Below are 21,900 nucleotides of genomic sequence, written 5' to 3'. Positions count from 1 at the left end.
GCCAGGCCCGAGTACATACCTATGCTGGGCAGAAGCTCTGGGTGGGATCCCACCTTCTCCTCCATTAGGCCACCTGCAAGGGGCTCAGATGCTAGGCCGACATGATTGTTTTTTGTGGTCGGCGCCGTGGAGATGAGCTCAGAGGGTACCAGAGTGGTTACAATCGAGCGTACACTGGTGGGGAGAGTACCGCCAGGTAAGTTGGGTCCAGCTGAGGCGGAGCCCGAGCCCACGGGGCTAGAGGTCATTTTTAGCAGAGTGGGTGCTGGGGGTGTTGGGGTTTTACTGTCCAGCTCTGTGGGTAACTGCTCTGTTCCCACGAGCCCTGGAGCTGTGGTCTCCAGCCCGTGGCCTTCAGTCTCTCCATCTGCACCATATTGCTCTTCCCCTTTCTCGAGAGAGCCTGTAACCTTCTTACAAGCCTTGGTCAGTAAAATCTGGCCGATTTTGTCCACTTTTCCTTTGCCCTTACTAGATGAAACTGGGCTTCGCCGGTTGACAGAGGAGCCTGGACTGTTGGTCAAAAGGGGAGAAACCATTGCAGTTGACTGTGAAGAGGGCAGAGTGTTCTGATCTGCTGAGGTGCTCATCTGAGGACTAGCCTCATCTGGATTTAATTCTTTTACTTGCTGGACAGGGGGATGGGGAGGGACAACTGGAGAAGTTGTACAAGGCGGGGAAGGCAGCTGAACAGGGGTGGCCCGTGAGTTAAGGACCAAGGGTCGACCTGTCTGTATGTTTGGAGAAGGACTACTGGAGGGGGCATTAGGTGGTACAGGAGCAGAGAATTTTATGTTCTGAGGTATGTGTAAAGGGCCAACGACTGCAACAGAGGGGGGCATCAAGCCCGAGTTGGTTGTCAGTGGGGCTGCAGGAATTGTGCTTGGCTGCGAGCCTTTCATAACCTGAATGATTGAGGATGAATTGATAAAGACAGGTGTAATGAACTGAGGCCGGGCATTCGACTGCGCAGCTGACTGGCCCTCAGACACCATAACCTTGCTTCCCACATTGGGCATTGTGACGACTGTTGACATTAAGGCAGACTGCAGGTGAGTTGGCAGAGCTGCTGATGTGTTAGCTGAAGTTGTGATGGGATTGGAAGTTACAAAAACAGTTATCTGATTTGGGGGCAAGGGAGTGGAAATGGAGGAAGAGCTGACAGGTCTTGAGATTACTGGAGGGATGCTTGGTGCAACATTAGAACTGACCTCACTCAATTCTGGATGCACAAGGGTTGAACACGGCTCATTACTGTGAGGTAAATTTAGAGAGTTAGAGGGTTCTTTAGAAGAAGACGGATCCTGCAGTGTGGGAATGACAGATGCTTTTTTCAGGTCCTCCCCAGAAACTACTGGAGGTGTTACTTCCACATCTGTAAGCCCAGGGGGTTTAATGGTCACATTAGGAGCTCCAGAATTGTCGAGAAGTTGACTTAACGATGTTGGTGCTTCCCTCATAGCAGGAGACACCAAACTTTTGTTCTCTTCAACACTGGGAAGTTTGTTAGGATCCAAAGGTTGCCCGTCTTTTTTGGATTGATCTTCAGAGACAACCATTTTAACTTCTTGGGCAGGTCCTGCTTTTAACTCAACATTAGCCTGCTCCTTCCTACCCTGGGAGTTCTGGCAGTCGCTGTCTTGAGGCACATTCAAGCTCTCCTTGTTATCCTCAAGAACGCCCCCCACAGCACCAACAGGCATGGCTGGAGTCTGAGGATTCAACCCGCTGTTGTTAGGAAAGCTCCCGGGTACAGGGGGATTGGCCAAAGGAGTGGGACTAACCAATACATTTCTTGGCAACTCCACGTTCTGCAACAGGGCTGCATTTGGTTGAGAGGCCAGAGTAAGTTTAGGGGCTTTTGCATTTTGCCTCCCAGGACTTGGGGTGGTTTTCCTACTGGACCCAGGACTAGACCTGCGACTGTTGCTTGGACTTGCCCGTTTTGTTGTTCCAGCATTAGATTGCTTTCCAGAATTCACCACCACAGAGTCTAATTTGTGAGTTTGTGGGGCAGCAAAATTGGAAGGATTATTCATGGTCAGATTTGAAGGTGCTTGCCCGATGGCCTTCAGAGTTGTTGGATTTAGGCCCTGTTGATCAAAGCCCCTGTTTAAATTTGGCCTAGGAGGTAAAGGAATATTAATCTGTGGGGGGAAGAGTCCTGCTATGGAGGCATTGAGTCTTTCTGGTGATAGACTGATTTCTGAAGGTTCTGTGCTGGGAGGGCGGTTGTTGGGTGTCTGCGGATAATAGGGTCTGGGGCTGGCTCTGTTTGGTGTTTTAGGCCTAGATGTTTGGGTTGGAGCAGCCACATTCGGAAAATGGTGGCCATGAGAGCTGGGCAGGGAATTTATAGGGGGCTGCTGAGGAGCTGCACCTTGAGTTACTGAAAGGGGTGATGGTCCAGGTTTGGGCCCTGTCATCATCAACTGATTCTGGGAAACTACTAAATGTGAAGGCATGTTATTTGGGCCTCCCGAGACAGATGGTACTTCACCGCTACTCGCTTCAGGGAGTGAGGACATCTCTCCCAGTGGTGAGCTGGAAGGATTTTGTGGGTTTTCTTGGTATACCACTTTCCTTGAATTGCTTCCCAAAGGCGTATTCACAGGCATTGGCATTCTCTGTTTATCAGGTGACGGTGGCACAGAGGCAGGTCCTTGCAAACTGACCATGACAGGCATACTGCCACTCTGTTGCATGGGCATTCTCTGGGAATCCGGGTTGAGGGGGCCTCTTGGGGGATGGACATTTTGGGAGACTGGGAGCCTAACTGATTTGGGGTCCTGCTGCATCATGAGCATCATCATCATTTGTTGCTGCTGTTGCTGCTGCTGCTGCTGCTGCTGCTGCTGCTGCTGCTGCTGTTGCTGCGACTGTGGCTGAGTGGGAGGTGGCGGCTGCTGCTGCTGTGGTGGCGGTGGCAATTGTGGTTGTGGCTGCTGCTGTGGTGGCTGTGGTGGGGGTGCCACATGCTGCATGAGCTGAGGAGGCATCTGCTGAAGTGGCCTCTGTTCAACTGGTTGAGAAGGATAACCTAAAACAAGCCCCCAAAATCAGGGAAGTTAGATTTTCAGCAAGAAAAGCATTGCTACTTCTAGAGTATAGCCAAGCAATACTCATCAAGTGGCACAGATTGTGCCAACAGCTCAGGCATGCCTGCTCCCAGGCGGGCAGGGGCAGCCCCTCATTATTTGACATAAGCAAAGGTACGCTGCTTAAGGAAGCAAAAAGCAAAGCATCATGAACCTGGAGCGCCTCAGTCTTCAGCGTCTGAATGAAGCAGTACTGTACTAAGACTCTCTGACACACAGACACTCCATGCTATGCCATGCAAGTGGCCCAGTCTATACCAGGCAAACATTCAGATGAAATGAGAAAAACTCCACCAACAGCAAGGAGCTGACCACCCCACTCTGAGGTCTCATGCAGGCATAAGTATTTCACTGTACTTGTGAATGAAGTAAAGCATTTAGGATTAATTTTTTTTTTTCAGCACAGATTAATTTTTTTAAGACTTGATTTTGGTGAAAACGCCAGCATTGAAGAGAGCCTTTTTATTCTTCCAACAGAAGTAAAATATAAAATTAGAATTCAATTCCTTAAGAAAGAGGGATATAAAATTACTCCAATCCATTGGCTCCACACACCATGCTGCATCCCTCAGTATCAATCCTTTGGGGAAACTTGACTGAATTAAACCGCCCTTCCAACGTAAATCAGTTTAGCAAACAGTAGGAGCTAACAGAAGCTGATGATATACACACTGAAAATAATATGAAGGCACTGAAGTTTTTTTATGGGTATACAGATTTTAATTTCCATTTACTTTCTTTCATGTAAAACTCTGTTTGGAGCAACATTTTCTATGAATCCACAATTGGAAAATAAGTAAGCCAGAAGCACAGCCCTCAGGAATAAGAAATAATTTCAAGAAAAGAACTCTGAGGGACAATGCCTTATAGATTTGCGGAAGGCAACATCTCAAATGATTCTTTTTTTGGTGAAGATTTTACTCGGCATTTAGAACCCAAACCTTACACAATTAGAAGAAGGGATGAAAAGATCAATAGCCAAGAATTAAGGTGGTTCAGTGGGAAAAAAATGGGCATGTAGCTGGGATACAATTTCAACACAAATTATATTCCATTGTTGCGTGAAAAATATATTAGTTTTAAGAAGCTGCAGGGTAAGAACGGTTGGCTCCAGCAGTTGGAGGAAATGCTGCTCAAGATTCTCACAGAGCAGTGACCAAATGCTGCTGATCCACAGGGTCAGTCAGACCCTGTGCTCAAGACCGAATGAGTTAATGTCTTCTGGCCAAAGATTTCCATGGCAACAATGAGTGCAATGTGTAGAATCCAGTTCTGAAAATTTCTTTAAAAAATCCTTTTTTGTTTTAGGCCTAAGTAACTTCTTTATATTTATAATGCCAATAACATGTGGCATTTCCATAGCTTTAACTCAGGTTCCCATTTTAAGAAATTATAATTTCTGTAGAAGCCCCTTGATGTCAGGACTGTGACATAAATGCCTTTTATTTTTAAAATTCGGCCACCAGACAGCACAGTAAATACCAAAGACTGCAGCATCTCAAAAGTAATGCTTAAGGGCATGGCTGCTAAAAAATTCCAGAAGCCAGAGGCAGCAGTCCAAAGAGACTGGGGTTGCTGTGATAGAATGGTGGGGGGAGGGAAAGCCAGGACACATGTAGTGCATATAACATAACCAAAAAATCAAATTTATTAATTAAGGGATGCAAACTCATATGCTTTTAGGGACCAGGCTGACAGTGAAGAAGACAAGTGGGCTGGTATAAGACATAGCAGTCCTGTGGACAGAGCCCAACTGTAGAGTAAAGGCTCTGTTTAAAAGCATTTAAATTCAGCAGGTTTTTGTTTGGTTTAAGACACTGCACTGACAATCGGAACACTTTATAGGCCAAATTCAGCCTGTAGGCCCCCAGTTTGCAACCTGTAGAAATGAAGCAATGATGTGTGTGAGGACCCCTGAGATTCATATAAGAATTCAGATGTGTCTGAGAGAAGAAGGTATCTTCCTGTTCCTAATGCCTTCTAGACGTATTTGCCAAAGACTGACCTCCCAGTCTCAATTGTGTTGCTGCCACTCATGGATGGAACTGTGCTATGGCCAAATAATTTGTAATAACACAAAGTATTGACATCATGATGGACTTACTTTTGTTTTTGGATTCACTTTTAAAATACATAAATTAAGGGTAAAGTTTATCCCTAAAATAACACCACTCTCACTTATATGCCAAAAAGAAAGTGAAATAACTTGTGAGGAAGAAACAAAACATAATCCTTTGTACACACAGAGAAGAGTGGCCTAAATGTAACAGGCCTATGTGTCTTTAACTGTGTCACAGGAGAATAAGGTTATATTATAAATCACCACTCAGACCAAGAGTAACCAGGTATAGAGATACCATGGCAGCTGGCCTCGATTCTGTAATACCTAAGTAGGAATAATGAATTTTGAGGGCTTTTTCCTTTTCAACGTAATTTTTCAACATTTAGAAAGTAAATTATTTTATAATCAGAGAGGGGTACAACACGGGGACTTCAACAATATTGGTCCTATTTATTTTTAATTAAGCTAGGTGGTAGGTACACCGTGTCTTTTACTCTTTACATTTTCTTGTGTTTAAAGATTCATAATAAAACTTCTATTTAAAACAATCTTATTTTAAACCCTGGTAGTTCGCTGCTTTGAGAAAGCCCCAGTAGGAAAGGTTGCAGGAAAGACAGGCAAGCAGGATTAGAGTGAAAATATCTTTTCATTTAATCTTATTCCACTTTGATGCCAACTAGAACCTTGATATTGACCAGAATAAAGAGGCACTTGACATTTCAGTCTGACCTTACAAGGACTTAAAATGACAAAGACTAATTTGAGCAGAATCTATAGCCTTCAGAAGTCATATTTGAAATTTTTACTTACTATCAAAGCAAAGTTTACAAACACTAGACACATTAAATTGGTAAAGTAGCCTAGCTAGGAGACAAAATAATATACTATTGTTTCCTTGAAAAGAAGCCTTGTAAGGCTGTATAAATGATGACAAGTATACAATCTTTGATATTTGATCACCTGGTGGTCGGCTTGAAAATTCTGGCAGTTTAGGGCCTGAGTTGTCCAAGTTAATTCCTTGATCTCCAGGCAGTGGCTGCTGATCGGCCTCCTCCAAACCCGCTGGACGAGTGTCTGGGGTGCTAAAAGATACATTACACATTTGAGAGTAAGTTGTACAGCTCAAACATGAAACTAGTTTAACCTTTCTCCTATTTCTAAAGAACTAAAATCTGTTTGCATTATCAGTCTTACCATATTTACATCTCTCTAGTCTGATAAAATATTCAATATTTGTCATAAAAATAATCTGGCAATTTCATTAAATTTTAAAATCAACTTAATCTAATAGCATGGCGATAAACTCAAAGTGCTTTCTACAAATTTCAGTTATAATGATTTTCATGTAATCATCCATCTTTTAGATGTTTTAAGACTTGACTATAGTTTGGACTATCAATATTATAAAGTACTGTTCCTGTGAAACCATATTATCACTGGTGTAGCTATCAAATTCACCCAGAGTCCAGAATGTTCCTTTTTTGTGGATATTACAGTGGTGGCTCCAACAACTCGTAACACCTGGCAAGAAGTTATAGGTTGGCTGGCAAAAATGGTATTCAAAACAAAGAAAGATGGAGTATACCAGAACATAGCTAATTAACTTTGTTGCAGCGTGAGTATTTGCAGACATCCCCAATTGGCTTTGAAATCCTTTCATTTTTATCTGGGTATAGCTTAGAATCTTTAGTAGGGAAGAAATGAAGAAAACATTATCTACTACCACTCATATTTCCAAAGAGCCAGAGTGCTCACATCCCTCATTTTGTTTATAATCTTACTCTTAGCTGCACCTTTCTTTCCTACCTTTAGCTTCCCTTTACCTTGATCTTGATCATCCACTTAACAGAGAGTATTTCATCTCAATGAATTCTGTGTAGTTTCAGAAACCTTACCTTTAATCCATTTTAAAAGACCCACCACATGGAAATTCAGAATCTGAAGCAGATCTTTAGTATACTCAGATGCCTGTATCAATTTGTTCCTATGACTTCTCTCTCACTTCAAACTATAGGCCAGGATTCTATAATATTCTTCCCTTTCAAAGAATTGTATTGCTAAAAAAAATTCAGGTATCTGGTCCAGACCCCTCATGTTATGGATGAGAAAACAAAGGCCCAGAGAGGTGTAAGAGACAAGCCCAAGATTCCACAGTGAGCTAACGGAAGAGCTGGGAGCAGGTGTTCTTCCTGTTAAACCTACTGTCTTCCTTTCCTAGGAGCAATGCTGTATAAGGAAGGCCCTTTTCACAATTTGGAGCCCAGAAAGGAAGCAATCTCCTTTAGGGCTGGTGAAGACAGCAAAAACACATACTAATAGCAACTTGTAATTTTACTCCTAGACTACTGGGAGGAATAAATATCACCACACAAAAAAATGTTATTCCCATAGGTTGATAGCAATAAAGAATATAACTTAGAAAAAGCTATTGGAAAAATTAGATAATTAAAGGGCTTACTAAATCTGAATTCAGGGAAATATAGGTAGTTAATATACAATTATTGACTTTTAATTTATAAAATTCAAGCAGCAGCAAATGAGTGCGATATAATACTAGAGTACAACCAAAGAAATACTGTGGGGAGGCTGGGGAAAAGGTAGTAGCAGTTGGTCTCATTTTGAACATTTAGGCTTGTTTAACTAAAGCGCCCCTATTATTTTCTACAGTTCTAGCAATTTACTTCAATTAACCTGTTTATCATTCATTGATCACTATTCCCTGTTAATAAACGTCTCTGAATTCCAGTTTTATAATTAAGGGCAGAAAATCCAGTTCAATCAATATTCTCTCTGAAAACATTTTATCAAAGCCAAAAACTCGACTTAAATGAACACTTAGCTTCAGGAAACGAAATATAAGTTAACTGCCCTTGCTGCTGAGATCTTGCAAAAGAACTCACATGGAGAACCTTTACCAAAAGGGTAACTGATTTAAAAGGTACAATCATCTTAGCATGAGGTTTTGAGCTTCCAGGGATGATAATGAGCCTTTAAAGGAAAAGCACCTGTACGAAAAACCATTTCTATTTGAGAGACAGCAGTTTCAATTCCAAAACACATTTTGGCCTCTCTGGTTCCCCAACAGCCATTATACGCCTGAAATGCTTTGAGGAGTTGTAGTGTGGTAGCACTGGTTACTTTTCAGGCTCTGAGGTGCCACAACCCTACTGAGACTATAAACATAAGAAACATTTATCAGTCAATGGCAATGTCTGAGTCTTGTTTGGACCCTTATTTGAACAAACTGTAAAAAAAATTAATTGGGGAAATATGAACACTGTCTGGATACCTCAGAACATGAAGGAAGTGTTAGTTTTTCTAGGTGTGTTAATGGTATTTGTATGGTCTTAAAAAACTGTCCTTATTTTTCAGAGGTGCACACTGAAATACTTAAACTGAATTTGCTTTAAAATAATCAAGAGGGTAATGGCGAGAGCACGGATGAAGGCAAGCTAGGCTATGAGCTGATAACTGCTGAAACGGGGATTTCATTCTACTAATTTTATATATGTTTAAAGTTTTCCATCAAAAAAAGCTGTTTACATAGAAATAAATGAATGAAATTTGAGACAAAACTTATCACAACCTACTTTATATCTTGCTGACTATTTTTCTTCTTCCGAGGAGGTTTCTTCTTCTTCGGTTTATTTGCGTTGGTATTATTTTGCTTATTGTTTACCCCAAAATGGCCTGCTGAGATGTCACTCTGCAGTAAGTTGACCAACAACGGGCTTGTTAGCGTGACATCCTTATTGACCGGAAAGCCTGGATTCTGACCACAGGACATCTGATTTCCATTGGGTGCTCCACTGAAAGGTGCATTGAAAGGCATCCCATGGCCTGAGAAGTGGTTTCCCGCGGCACTGTTTCCCTGCATGGCCTGCACGTGGGGGGGGACCATGTTGGTTTGTTGCATGCTAACATCAGGCATCATTTGAGACAAGCTGACATCGTTATTTGCTGTAGTAGCAGGATCACCATGCTGCTGGGCCATGTGTGGGCTGGGCCCTGGTGTCCGCAAGACCTGCCCCTGAATCCCCATAACTTGAGAAGGACTATTGTTCACAGGCCCTTGCTGGGGTAGCATCTGTCCTGACATCTGTCCCGTAAACTGCACCATGTTTCCTTGCATGTTTGGAGTTGGTCCCCTCATTATCTGTGCTGGTCCCGGCATGACACTGGATTGGTTCTGAGTGTTAAACTGTTGCTTATTCCCCTGCATCTGATTGGTCATGATTTGCTCTATCATTGGGTTCTGCTGGAGCAAAACTTGCCCCTGAGGCCCCATCATCTGGTTATGCGGCGCCATCATTTGTGGGCCCTGCTGGGGAAGCATTTGCTTGGGTGGGGTCATCCTTTGGGGCGAGGGCCCAAGATTTTGGCTCTGAGGATTCACCATCATCTGGCCCTGTGGCATAAGTGGGGCCCTTGAAAGGATCATAGGGTTCTGAGGGTTCAAGCTTCCTTGTTGCTGGACCATCTGACCCTGGGAGGGCACGATCTGCTGGTGCATGCTCATCAGCTGAGACGGCGGGCCCTGCTGGGGCTGGCCTTGCATGTTGCCCAGGTTCACCTGAGGAACCCCAGAACTACCAGCCTGCTGGTTGTTCATGTTGCCATGAATTCCCATGAGGCTGGTCTGCATCATATTTGGTGGCCCGTGGGACACCTGCATCTGGTTTTGAGGAGGACCAGCTCCTTGACCACCTTAAAGAAAAAAGAACACAGTTTCAGAAAGTAACACTATTATCTTATTGGTATTAAGATACTCAAATTACCTTAATTAGAAAAACACCCATCACCCATGTGTCCACTGACCAACATAAACACATGTACGGTGCTTGACATACCTTCTGTGGGTTTTCTAAAATACGGAGATTTGACTGTGGGATAATTGTTACATTCTCAATAACCATACAATAGAGAAGGAGAACCTGTTTCTTTACTCATTGGTAACTTAAAATAACATTTCAAAGATCAATAAAGTTTACTTTCTTTCAGATTAAATAAAGAGCAAGGCAGCATCTCACTGTTTAAAAATGACTTGTAGCTACCTTAAAATGAAGAAAATTAATGAAAAGCACTGTAGGCTAGTGAAATAAATTCTGCCTTAGATGAGTCAAGGAAACAAAGAACGTGATGCATCCTGTTAGGAAAACCTCAACAGTGCTGAGAAGATATTCAAAAATGCTTCTTGGGCAACTAATAAAGACTCTCCAAGGTTATATGTGTGATATCTGGATGCTGCACTTTAAAGAACACCGAATACTTCCTAAGGACAGGTCTCCTCTGCCTCAATGTGGTAAAAATTATTTAATCCTTAGCTGAAAGCTGAGCCTTTGGCAGGAGTCAACTGACTGATGACCTAGAAGCTGCAGATAGAGGATAGTTAACAAGGGATATTAAAACTTCAGTGACCCTCCTCATGGGACATGTTCTATTCTTCTCAGTTATTTCTAATGTAGACAAAGGACACTGCCTGGCTTGCGACAGTGTTTACTTATTTTGGGTCTTTGGGATTTTCCTATAGCTACTTTCATTCCCTCTCCCTTTTTACTGAATAACCTTCTAGCTTATTTTACCTCCCTTTCATTTTTCACTTTTAAATGGGAACTAGAAAGTGGCAGCCACAACAAAATTATGAGGCCAGTCCATGCTCCAGCCAGGGAGGCAGGGGACAAACTGTCCCTTGTTCACACTATCCAGAGTTTTCTTGAAACTCAAGGAAGATTTTCTAAACCAGTCTTACACACTCTTAACTTGAACTCCATGCTCACTGTACATACTGATATACATTGAATATGCCAGCGTATATTCATTCAATTAACAATTATTTATTGAGTACCTATATGTATGAGGCACTTTTGATGCTGAGGTATTATCAATAAACAAGATAGATCAAATCCTTGACCTCTTGGACCTCTAATTGGCAAGAGACAATAACAAATAGGCAAGTAAGTATTTTTACAGGAAGAAGTAAAAGCTAACAAGAGAAATAAAGTACGTAAGAGAATAGAAAATAACAGGAAGAGTAGGCATATCTTAGATGGGACAAATGAAGAAATGAAAACAACATATGCATGTGGAAGCCACCATATAAAAATACAAAATAGCAGTGTTTGGGTGGAGGAATTACGAATGATTTTACCACTGTTTTAAAACATAAATTTACATAGCTCAGGAATGCAATTTTGCACTAGCAGATAGAGAAAGGCAAACAATTTGCCCTACCCTTCTTTTACCATTTAAGAGGTAGTATGAACTATGTAAGTTAGGACTTTTCTCATTCCTTAGTGATTTACAATTAAAACTAGAATCATAGAACTAAATTAACTCCAAGTAGGGATGGGAGTTCAGAAAATACTTGGCCTACCTCAGTCCTAACTGCCTAAATGAGAAAAGGTAACGGGATTAGTCATGTGGTACCCAAGCCACCAGAAACACGAAGTCTGGGCTTATACAATACTGCTTTACAAATACTTTTCAGCCATTCTACTCCACCCTATTTCTCCTCCAAAAGTTCTTATGTACAATACACTGTACAATCTGTACTGACTGAAGTCTGGTCTTCAAACACCACAGTGTAAACCAGAATTCAGACACTCAGCATAAACAAAGCTATATGTACTATTTTTAAAGTTGCAGTTGTCCAAAATGCCATGTGCCTCCATGCTTTTGTACCTACAGTTTTCTCTGCCACAAACACCTTTTACTAACTCAGGGACAGGCAAACAATGGCCCATGGGCCCAGCTAGGACCACTGCCAGTTTGTAAGTAAACAATGTTTGCAAAACTGCCATGCTCATTCATTTATATATTGTCTCTGCTACTTTTGCACTACAGCAGAATTAAAGTAGTTGCAAAGCCTGAAATATTTACTATCTGGTTCTCTTCAGGAAAAAAAAAAAATTGTTGACCCTGCTCTAACTCAAGTTTCATCTCCTTGCCTTAGGTATTTCCAGGTTCTTAAGACATTTTACCTATTTTCGATATACTCATATCTATTACGGCCTTGAAAGAATAGTTCGTATTTATGGGTTTGAAATTAAGGGAAGGAACCAGGATTTATGTTTATCCTTGTTGCTTATCACAGTATCTACCACACAATACTCATTAAATGTTTGCTGAATAAATCACAGAAAACAAACCTGCATGCTGGACATTTTGATTTGCCTGCAGCTGAGGGGCTCCTGAATTCCCAGGGGTGGCGGTTGTGGTCGAAGGCACCTGACCTTGCATAAAGTTCGGATTGGCCTGTCCTGCTGAGAAGCCAGGTGGGAGGCGTTTAGGCATTCCTTAATAGAAAACAACGAGTAAGGCAGTTACCTAGCAAATTTATACTCTTGCTTAGATGTGGAATGAATAAGGAAGGATGAGCTGCATGAAGCCTCCACTGGCTTAGCTCTCTGTCACACTGGTAGGATCTTTAATAAGGTTGGGAAAGATGGTTAAAAAAATCAACACAATCTCTTACATGAGCATTGTCAAAATGAAAAATAAATACTGAAAAATTTACACTTAGAACATGCCAAGGAGAAGATGGCAATCTGCTCCCTAAGTGTGATCTGAGGCCACGTCACAGCAGGGTGTAGAGCTCACTTTCCTCTGTAATACAGCGGACCCCAAATTTTACATACTTTAACACAGGTACCAATGGAATGCACTAAATTCCCTCATATTACGGACAAATTGGTAAGAAATACTATAAAACAAAAAGCTGGTTGGGTCCTGATATTAAGCATAGATAGGTGGGTTTTTTTTTTTCCATTGAGAGAAATGGATGACAATCTCCTTTACAGAAAATTTTCCCCCAATATCGTGCTTGTCTCCTTGGAAGAGACAGTAGATTAGAAACAATTCATAGGAGCTTCAAAGTGAGGCTATATAAAATTTATCATTACGCCTTCCCCTCACAAAGTTTGCTGCAATTCTGACAGCTATGGTACCAAAAGCCATCCTCTAATGGAATCTCACTAAAATATTACTTCCTTTTATAGGAAGGTTTAATTTCAGAAAACAAATCTGTAATAAGGAGACTCTCAGGACCCACTCATTGTTTATAACGTAGGCCTGGATGTGGCCAGATCACCTAGGTGAGCACATCATCTGCTCTATGAAAGCATCAAGACCTAAAGCTCACTTAAAATTTTTTGCATTAGTCCATTTTTTTTTAAGGGCCAAATTTTCAATGTCCTGAAAAACACTTTGTAGACAAATATGCATTTGTCCTTTCTTTAGCAGCGACAAGTCCCCATTTGCATGCTTCCGTTGTAATTAAATCAGTAATCACATTTGCAGGAGGGACTACTCAGCTTCCACTGATCAGGACTAGAGGCCCAGAACAGGGAAGTTTGGAGCTGAAACATTCTTGCATTTCTAAAAACTTCTTAGGATTCAAATATTAGAGCCTGCATGTCAGTAAAATTAATTACAAGAGAGTGAAAAGACTGATGAGCAACTTAATTTCACCAGAAACCATGGGAACATGCCTTTGCTATGTTGCACTAAAGATGCAAGGGTTTTTTTCTGGGTAGGCAATGGGTGTCTTTTGGTGGGGGGGGTGTTTATCAGATGACAGCATTACTGACACTCTTTACACCTGACTGAAAAGCTCCAAGCACATTCATGTGCACTAGATCAATGATTAATAAGAATAAATAATAAACATGGAGATGAATAAGTTTTACTGTAATCGTTTTACCTCTCACACATTAAGCTCCATTGCTTTTTCTTCATACAAGAGGCACCTTACAAAATAAATAAATAAATCTCCTTTAGGTATAACTGGTGGAATTCCCTCTCTAAGGAGCAGGCATTGGCATTATAAAACTATAAAAGTCAATGATTTCTGAACTTATTCCCCTTTAATACTTTAATAAAATTTAACAAATACCATGCTATTTTACTAGGATTATCAAAACTGAAAACTCGAAGGGCCTTTTCCCCAATAAAACCCTGTACTTATCTTTTCATTTTTGCTCTATTGCATAAGCTTTTTCCAACAGCTGAGCAGTTTAGGTTGTTAATAAAATGCATGTTTCTTCTGGACATTTTAATTTACTAGTACAAGATCAGGCAGAAATAATTTGAAAAACAAAATGAGCATCTCTATATTGAATTTTACCTGCGTTTTTATCCAGAGGGCTAGCTTAAATGTAACCAGTAAGATACTGTATAATGTATCAAGTTAATAATTTATCAAGTTTACTAATTTATATCAAATGTCACCACTATATCCACAAAACCAAATAATTACATCCTTATTTCACTCCCACCATTAAGTTTAAAAATTGAAGTTCTACTAAGATCTATCTCCAGTAAATTTACCAACACAAATAGCTTCAGTGTTCCTCACCTCCTAGGCCTGGATGTAAACTCTGTGGCCCCTGGTTTGGTGGTTGCTGCTGCATCACCATGAAGTTAGGTGGCCCGTTTCCCTGTTGAACCATAGGATTCCGACCTGGAGAGCTGACGGGCTGCTGAAATCCCTGGGGAAGTGGGTTATTTTGAGGTGGCCTTGGTCCCATCTGCTGCTGAGTTTGGTTAACCGTTGGGGAAGATGCAGGGGATCCCTGCTGGAAGGAGGAGGGTGAGGAGGCAGGAGACTTGTTGGTGAGGTGGGGCTGCTGCAGGGGGGTTGGAACCCTGGAGGGCCCTCCCTGCAAGCTCTTCATCTGAGGAGCTGTGAACTGGCCTGGGTTGCTCATCTGAGGAAAGTTTGTATGGGCTTGTGAGGCTTGCTGGCTGCCAAAGGGATATGGAGGGGGAGGGTGGGAAGGTGTCTGTACCGTGGCTAAGGATGGTCTTGCCTGGAGTTGCTGTTGCATTGGGCCAGGCAAGGGAGCCTTCTTCCACCCTTGGTTTGCAGTCATTGTGCCCAGAGAAGCCTGGGCTGGAGGAGGCTGAAGGGCTCCGGAAGGCAGCTGGTTCCAGCCTGGAGGAACAGGCACCTGAGTTGGGGCAGTAAACTGGGGTCGAATTCCCTGTGGCTGTTGCTGCTGATGTCTTGCCTGCAACTGTTGCTGCTGCTGCTGCTGCTGCTGCTGCTGCTGTTGATGCTGCTGCTGCAGCTGGGGAAAATTAGCGGGGTTCATTTGTCTGTTCACAGGGACAGGCTGCATTGGGTGGTGCGGGGGAGCTAAAGATCCTGAGGGATGACTTTGTTGCTGTATATGGAGCCCAGAGAGGAGTGGATCCATTGCATCTGTTTAAAGACAGTAAACAAGGCCATGATTTACTTATTGCAACCTAGATCCTAGAGCAGTAGTACTCTTGGTGATTCTGCAAATATGGAGTAAAATCCACTGGTACCATTCAATGAAATGTTTATGAGCATCTTCTATATGCAAAGCAATGTACCAAGATGACAGAAAGATAAATCTCGTCTAAAAAGAGTCTATGATTCAAAACTGGATATAAGAGCCAAAAAAAATGTGGACAGTGGTATTTTTGAAAAACTCACAGACATAGACAATAGTTTAGGGGTTACCAGAGGGCATGGGGAGAGGGGCGCTCTAGAAGAGGGTAAACAGGGTCTAATATATGGTGATGGAAAGAGAACTGACTCTGGGTGGTGAACATACAATGTGAGACATAGATAATGTATTACAGAACTGTACACCTGAAATCTATGTAACTTTACTAACAATTGTCACCCCAATAAACTTTAAAAAAAAAGAAAGAAAGAAAGCAACAACATAAAACAGAGTCAGTTAGGTTTGGGAAACACTGGACCTAACGACTTTAGACAGGTTTCTTCACCATAAAACTTCTCCAATATGTTAATTTTGAATCTCCAGGAGGGAGGGTAAAGTATGATGCATCTACCAAATTTACTTCACCATTTAGAATTCCGTCATGGAGTATCTTGCAAGATTTAGCAGACCAAGGAATGCATTTTTAGGAATGCTGGGATATAACTGGTAAGAGAATAATGAGAAATTCTGAGAAGGAAACAATGACTTTTAGCTTGAAGAAATTAGGGCAGATTTTAAAGAAGGTAGCATTTAAGTTGGGCAGTTAGGAATTGCATCAGAGGCAGCTAAATTTTGTAATAATCTGTGCAGGGAGTTCCAGCCTCTTTGATTCTAAAAAACTGGAAGTCTTTACCTGACTGAGAAGCAGGACGAGGAGTTCTGGGCTGTAGCTCTGAATTGGGGCCTGGTGCCATCATGGAAGATGACACATTTCCACCCTCGGGTATCATAACGGTGGCAGGGCTGGTCATTCTTATTAATCCTAGAGGGGAAAAAAAAATCCCTAGAATAGAGTACTGAAATTGGCACAATGTTTGTTTTTAATGAAATATTTCAAGAATATAAAAAAGTATGGAAAATTTCTGTACTGTATCTATCTTGTATATACCCAAGCATCTGCCCTATCTCCGTCAGATACTCATGTATATACATCAGAAGCCCCCTACTCCTTCCCAGTCTCATTCCATTCCCTTCTTAGAATTGGGGTTAACAGGTCCATCCATGTTTTAGTTATCTTTTCCACATATGTAGGTAAACTACATAGCATTTTCTAAATGCTTTTACTCTTTATAAAAGTGGCACCACACTGTATGTATTCTTCAGTTTCCTTTCTCACTTACTATTTTGGGGGATTTATCCATCTTGACTGCTGTAACAGTGCTCCATTTTATGGAACCCACATCATTCTCCTGTTGATGAATACTACGTCCCTCCATCCCTGCCCCACCATAACTTTTCATTCTTAGAATTTTGCAATGTCATGTGTTCTTTTGGACATGTGACAGTGTCTTTAGACTACATAACTGCTAGGTGTTAAAGTACAAACATCTTCAGTTTTACTGGATATTGGTAAACTGCTCTCAAAAATGGTTATACCAATTTATACTCCAACGAGCAGTTTCAGAACTCTTCTTGCTAGATAACTTTCTAATTTCTGATAGTGTCAGACTTTTTAGGATTTTAGCATCTATGTTCATAAGTAAAAATTGCCTATAATTATCCCCTCTTTCTGTCCCACTTTAATTTTGGCATCAAGATTAAAATAACTTCAAAATAAGCTGGAAAGCATCTTTTCCTCTTTTTCTATGCTCTGGAAGAATATGTACATCTGTTCTTTAAATATTTAGTAAAACTCACCTGTAAAATCAGCTGGGCCTATGGGTTGTACTGATTTATAGGGAGGTAGATTTTTAATTATTTTAATTTCTCAAGTAGTTATACATTTTCAAGTTTTCTGTCTTATTAAGTCAGTTTTAGCTAAATTATATTTTAACCAAAGAAAACTGTTAATTTGTCAATACTTTAAAATTTATTAGCATAAAGTTATTTATGGGATACCCTTTTTTCCATTCTTTCTAAAAATTAAAATATAATTCATTTACTTTAAAATACACTCTTTTAAAGTGTACATTTTTTTCCCATTCTTTACATTGCCTGTGTGCTTCTCTTGTTTGTCTTTGTTTTCACCAGGTTCATCAATTTTAGTTATCTTTTCAAAGAAACAGCTTTTGTTTTTTGTTTTTAATTCATTGGGGAAGTGTGTTTTTCCAGGACCCATCAGCTCCATATCAAGTCATTGTTTTCAATTTAGTTGTGGAGGGCGCAGCTCACTGGCCCATGTGGGAATCGAACCGGCAACGTTGGTGTTATGAGCACTGCTCTCTGACCAACTGGGCAAACTGGCTGCCCCTCAAAGAAACATCTTTTGGTTTTGCTGCTTCATTCTACTGGCTTTTAAAAATTCATACTTAACTTATCTTTGCTCTTATCTTTATTATTTCCTTCCGCCTAAATTATTACTCTGTTCTTTTTCTCTTGTTTTCTGAAGTCTTCCTTTAAGTCTTTCCTCTTAATTCTTAAGTCAGACATATAGTTTGTTAATTTTCAGTTGATGTTCTGCTTTAATATAAGTATCTGAGGGCTTCAATTTTCTTCTAACTGCTGTATTGGCCATAAATTTTGCTATGTGCTAGTCTCATTCCATTCTAAATATTTTTTATCCCTCATGATTGATTTTTTAAAAATCATTGGGTATTTAGCATGTATTTTTTAATTTCTAAAAATGTGGAATATCTTAGCTTTTTTTTTTGGTCACTGACGACTTATTACATTATGGGTCAAAGAACATGATTTATGTGATATCAATATTTGGTATTTACTGAAACTTGCTTTTGGAATAACACATGGTCAATTTATATAAATGTTCCATTTATGCTTGAAAAGATTAAGAATCCTTGAATTATTAGTGCAGCTCTATATAATTTTGTCCATTTTGCCTCATATATTTTGAGGCTAAGTTATTAAGAACATAAAAGTTTAATTATTCTTCCTGGTGAATTATTCCTTTGACATCATACAGTGTGGCCCTATTTATCCTCTGTAAAGCCTCTTATCTTAAAGTCTGTTTTATCTGATAAAAAGTTATAACCCCTTTTCTTGGTTAATATTCACTTGGATTATTTTTTTTTCTATTCTTTAACTATGAACTGAGTCCTTGTAGTTTATGTTTCCTGTAAGTGCACACAGCTAAATCTGATTTTATTACTGAATTTGATTACTTTCTTTTTATCAGTGCTCATTTGCCTTTATTGTTAATTACTGGTATATTTTGGTTTATCATTTTATGATACCACTAGTTTTTACCCATTTTTTTCTATGCTGTTTTCCTAGTTTTCCTGAATTTTATTGGATTGATTTTTTTCATTATGCCCTTCCCTATTACCCCTCCACTACTAGTTTGGAAGTTACACATTCTATTTCTATTATTTTAGTGATATCTTTAAAATGTCAACAGACATCTGATTTTAAGTCTAAAGATAATATATATCATCATTATACTAAATAAGTCAATGCTTATTTAGAAATATTTACCCATGTTTGCCAATTATTTAGCTCACCATTCCTTCTTAGCTCTTATTTCTTCCATCTTAGGTTCAATTTCCTTCTTCCTGAAGTACATCCTTGAGTAGTTCAATTAGCAAGGGTCTGTTAATGGTAAATTCTCTTAGTGTCTTTGAAAAGGTCTTTATTTCATACTATTCGATAGTACAGCTAGGTTTAAAATTCTAGGCTGTCAAAAATTTTCTCATCACTTTGAAAATATTATTCTAATGTTTCCTGGCTTCCTTCCAGTGCTGCTGTTGAGATATTAGCTAAGGGTCTGATAGTCTTTCCTTTGCAAATAACTGGTCGTTTATGTTGAATTGCTTTTAATATTCTCTTTGTTTTTCATGTTCTGCAGCTTTACAGTTTTGTGTCCAGATGTTGATGTATTTTTATTTGTAGTGCTCAGGATTACTGGGCTTCTGAATTTGAGGACTCATTTCTTTCAGCAATTCTGGAAAAATTTCAGCTATTCTCTTTGACTACTGACCCTCCTCAATTTCTTTATCTTCTTCTGGAGCTCTTTTCAGACTTATGTTAAACTTTTCATTTTATCCTTCACATTTCTTATTTCCACCTCATTTTTTCTCTGCTGCATTCTGGGTATTTTCTTTAAGTTTACCTTCCATTTCAGCTACATCTAATTTGCTGAGTAAGTTATTTGCTTCAATAAGTTTTAAATTTCTGTAAGTTGTGTTCCTCCCCCACTCCTGCAAATTCTCTTTATGTTTTGACAGTGTCTTGTTCACTTCTTAGGATTTTCATAATTTTAAACACCTTGGTATTCCTATTATCTAGAGTCCCAAATTTTATAAGTTTGGAGTATAAGCTCATTTTATAGTAGGTTTTCATTATGAGAAATCTGCAATGGCTTGGGTTGAGAATGTGCCCCTCCAGAACTTCAATAATTATTACCAGTCTAGGACCACTTATTGACTTCACTTGGCTGTTCCTGAGTCATTTCAATAATATATTAAATGTCCAACATGCATGAGTAGAGAAGACAATTCCCCAACCCACCATTCCCCCTGCCTCGCCCCATCCAACTGAGAACCCAGGCCAAGAGACAAGTTTTGTACTTGTTTCCCTGTGCCAGAGAGTAAAAATTTTCTAATCTTTCACTGAAAATTCTGGCTGCATGAGTGATTCTGAATTATAATTTCCTTCTTTATGTGGACCCAAGGCAAGGCTTCATATTTTATCCCTACCTGGCCATTAAAACTCAAATCCCATGGCCCCTGCAGAACCTCCTCATTTGGTTACTGCTATCTAAATGTTCTTGACCTCTCTCTTGCCCCAGAGAATTCCCTTACTTTCTTACAAGCTCAGCTGTACATTAAACGTAAAACTTTTATTCAGCATTTTTAGGTATTTTGTAGCTGAAGGGGGCAGTTAGGTAAATGTTTTTATCTGTTTAAAACTGGATTTGTTTTTCAAAGATGGTAATTTTTCAAAATGGTAATCAAACAGTTAAGTTCTTAGGAGGTAAGAAGAAGCAGGTTTTCTTAGTCTACAATCAGCTGCCTATCCTCAGAAATGTTCAAACACATGCCTACTACAAGCTCAGTAGTGATACTATAAAATACATTCCAACAGTAGGTGGGAATCTGGACTAGATCCATGGTTCACAACTTTGTGGGGGACAGAATTTTGTCCCCCAGGGGACATTTGGTAATTTCTGGAGACAGTTTTTGTTGGTACAACTGAGGGTTCGGGGTGATGGTGCTACTGGCATCTGGTAGGTTGAGGCCAGGGATGCTGCTAAACATCCCACAATGCACTGGACAGCTCCCCACAGAAAAGAATTACCGACCCAAGGCATCAATAGTGATGAGGCTGAGAAACCATAACTAAATGCCTACTACAGCATCTTCACTGATCTTGGGATTCTAAAAGGCTATGAAAAAAACAGGCTATGGATTCGGTTTTAATTACAGAAGACTTCTGCTTATCTATCAGTCAACTTTCTGTTGTCAACATTGAAAAGAAAGTAGTGCTAAGAAATATTTATAATCTAAGACATTCTAGATACACAATTCCAGTCACTTATTGTTGTTCTGGAGGGTAGCTAAGGTCTCTTTCCCTAGAAAGAGTTCTCTGGTTAGTTTAACCTAATACTAAATTTATCTGCATCCACCTCCTCCATGGACAACAGAGAAAAACATTCCTAAATTATGCTGGGCAGTAAAGAAAGACACCTAGGGATTAAAATGTTTCTGTGACTACAGATCATTACTAACTGATTATACCTGAAACTTTATACTGTATATATTATCACAATCAGTGACTCTTCATTAAATACCAATCTAACCTAATTTCAACCTAAAGCTTCTAAGTTTCCTAGGTTGATAATGAACTACATGTATTGCTATAATTTACACTCACTTCCGAGAGATGCTTGGTAAATATGTCTGCTATTTGTCAGATACAAGGAGAGCTTGCAATTAGTGTACTGATATCATTTTAATGGAGTTTTCACATTTTAAGGCTGGAAGGGATCTATAGCACTGTTTCTAGGACATAAATGTGTTTATAGGTGACAAAGGCCAGTAAATATGAAGTCATTTGGCCAGGAATTGAGACCAGAACCCAGATTTTTCTGAGTCTCATCCTAGGTCAATTCATTCTTTCACTAACTATATGCAACTTGGCTAGGCTCTTCCCACTTTTCTTGTGGCCCTGGCTCATCATCTCTCATCAAGCTGCCTTAACACCAAATGCTCAGACTTCTGTGGAGAACTACATCGACTGACTCCCTAATACCAGTCTGGGTATTTTACATCTACTATATGGTACTCCACAGTAGCCCACCAGCACAGGTCCTGACATATAACAGGAACTCAGTAAATGTTTGCTACACGGCTCAGAGCTTATTCACCTT

General features: G+C 40.1%; 1 protein-coding gene across 8 annotated transcripts in view; it reads right to left on the bottom strand.

Annotated features, from left to right (window-relative positions):
* NCOA6 (nuclear receptor coactivator 6) overlaps positions 1–21,900 on the bottom strand; it is an 85,644-nt gene that overhangs the window by 16,855 nt on the left and 46,889 nt on the right. For 4 of the 8 annotated variants that reach the window (XM_019733567.2, XM_019733538.2, XM_074318005.1 and 1 more), the window contains 6 exons: positions 16,270–16,398; positions 14,516–15,364; positions 12,309–12,455; positions 8,751–9,867; positions 6,121–6,242; positions 20–3,040 (listed from right to left, as the gene is read on the bottom strand). In XM_019733567.2, the coding sequence (XP_019589126.2) occupies positions 20–3,040; positions 6,121–6,242; positions 8,751–9,867; positions 12,309–12,455; positions 14,516–15,364; positions 16,270–16,398 (5,385 nt within the window). The remainder of the gene's footprint in view (positions 1–19; positions 3,041–6,120; positions 6,243–8,750; positions 9,868–12,308; positions 12,456–14,515; positions 15,365–16,269; positions 16,399–21,900) is intronic. The other 4 variants (XM_019733577.2, XM_074318006.1, XM_019733598.2 and 1 more) reach the window with 3 other exon arrangements.

The sequence above is a fragment of the Rhinolophus sinicus genome, linkage group LG13 (genome assembly GCF_036562045.2).
Source record: "Rhinolophus sinicus isolate RSC01 linkage group LG13, ASM3656204v1, whole genome shotgun sequence".
In the NCBI taxonomy this organism is placed as follows: domain Eukaryota; kingdom Metazoa; phylum Chordata; class Mammalia; order Chiroptera; family Rhinolophidae; genus Rhinolophus; species Rhinolophus sinicus.
This window is presented reverse-complemented; position numbering and strand designations above follow the sequence as displayed.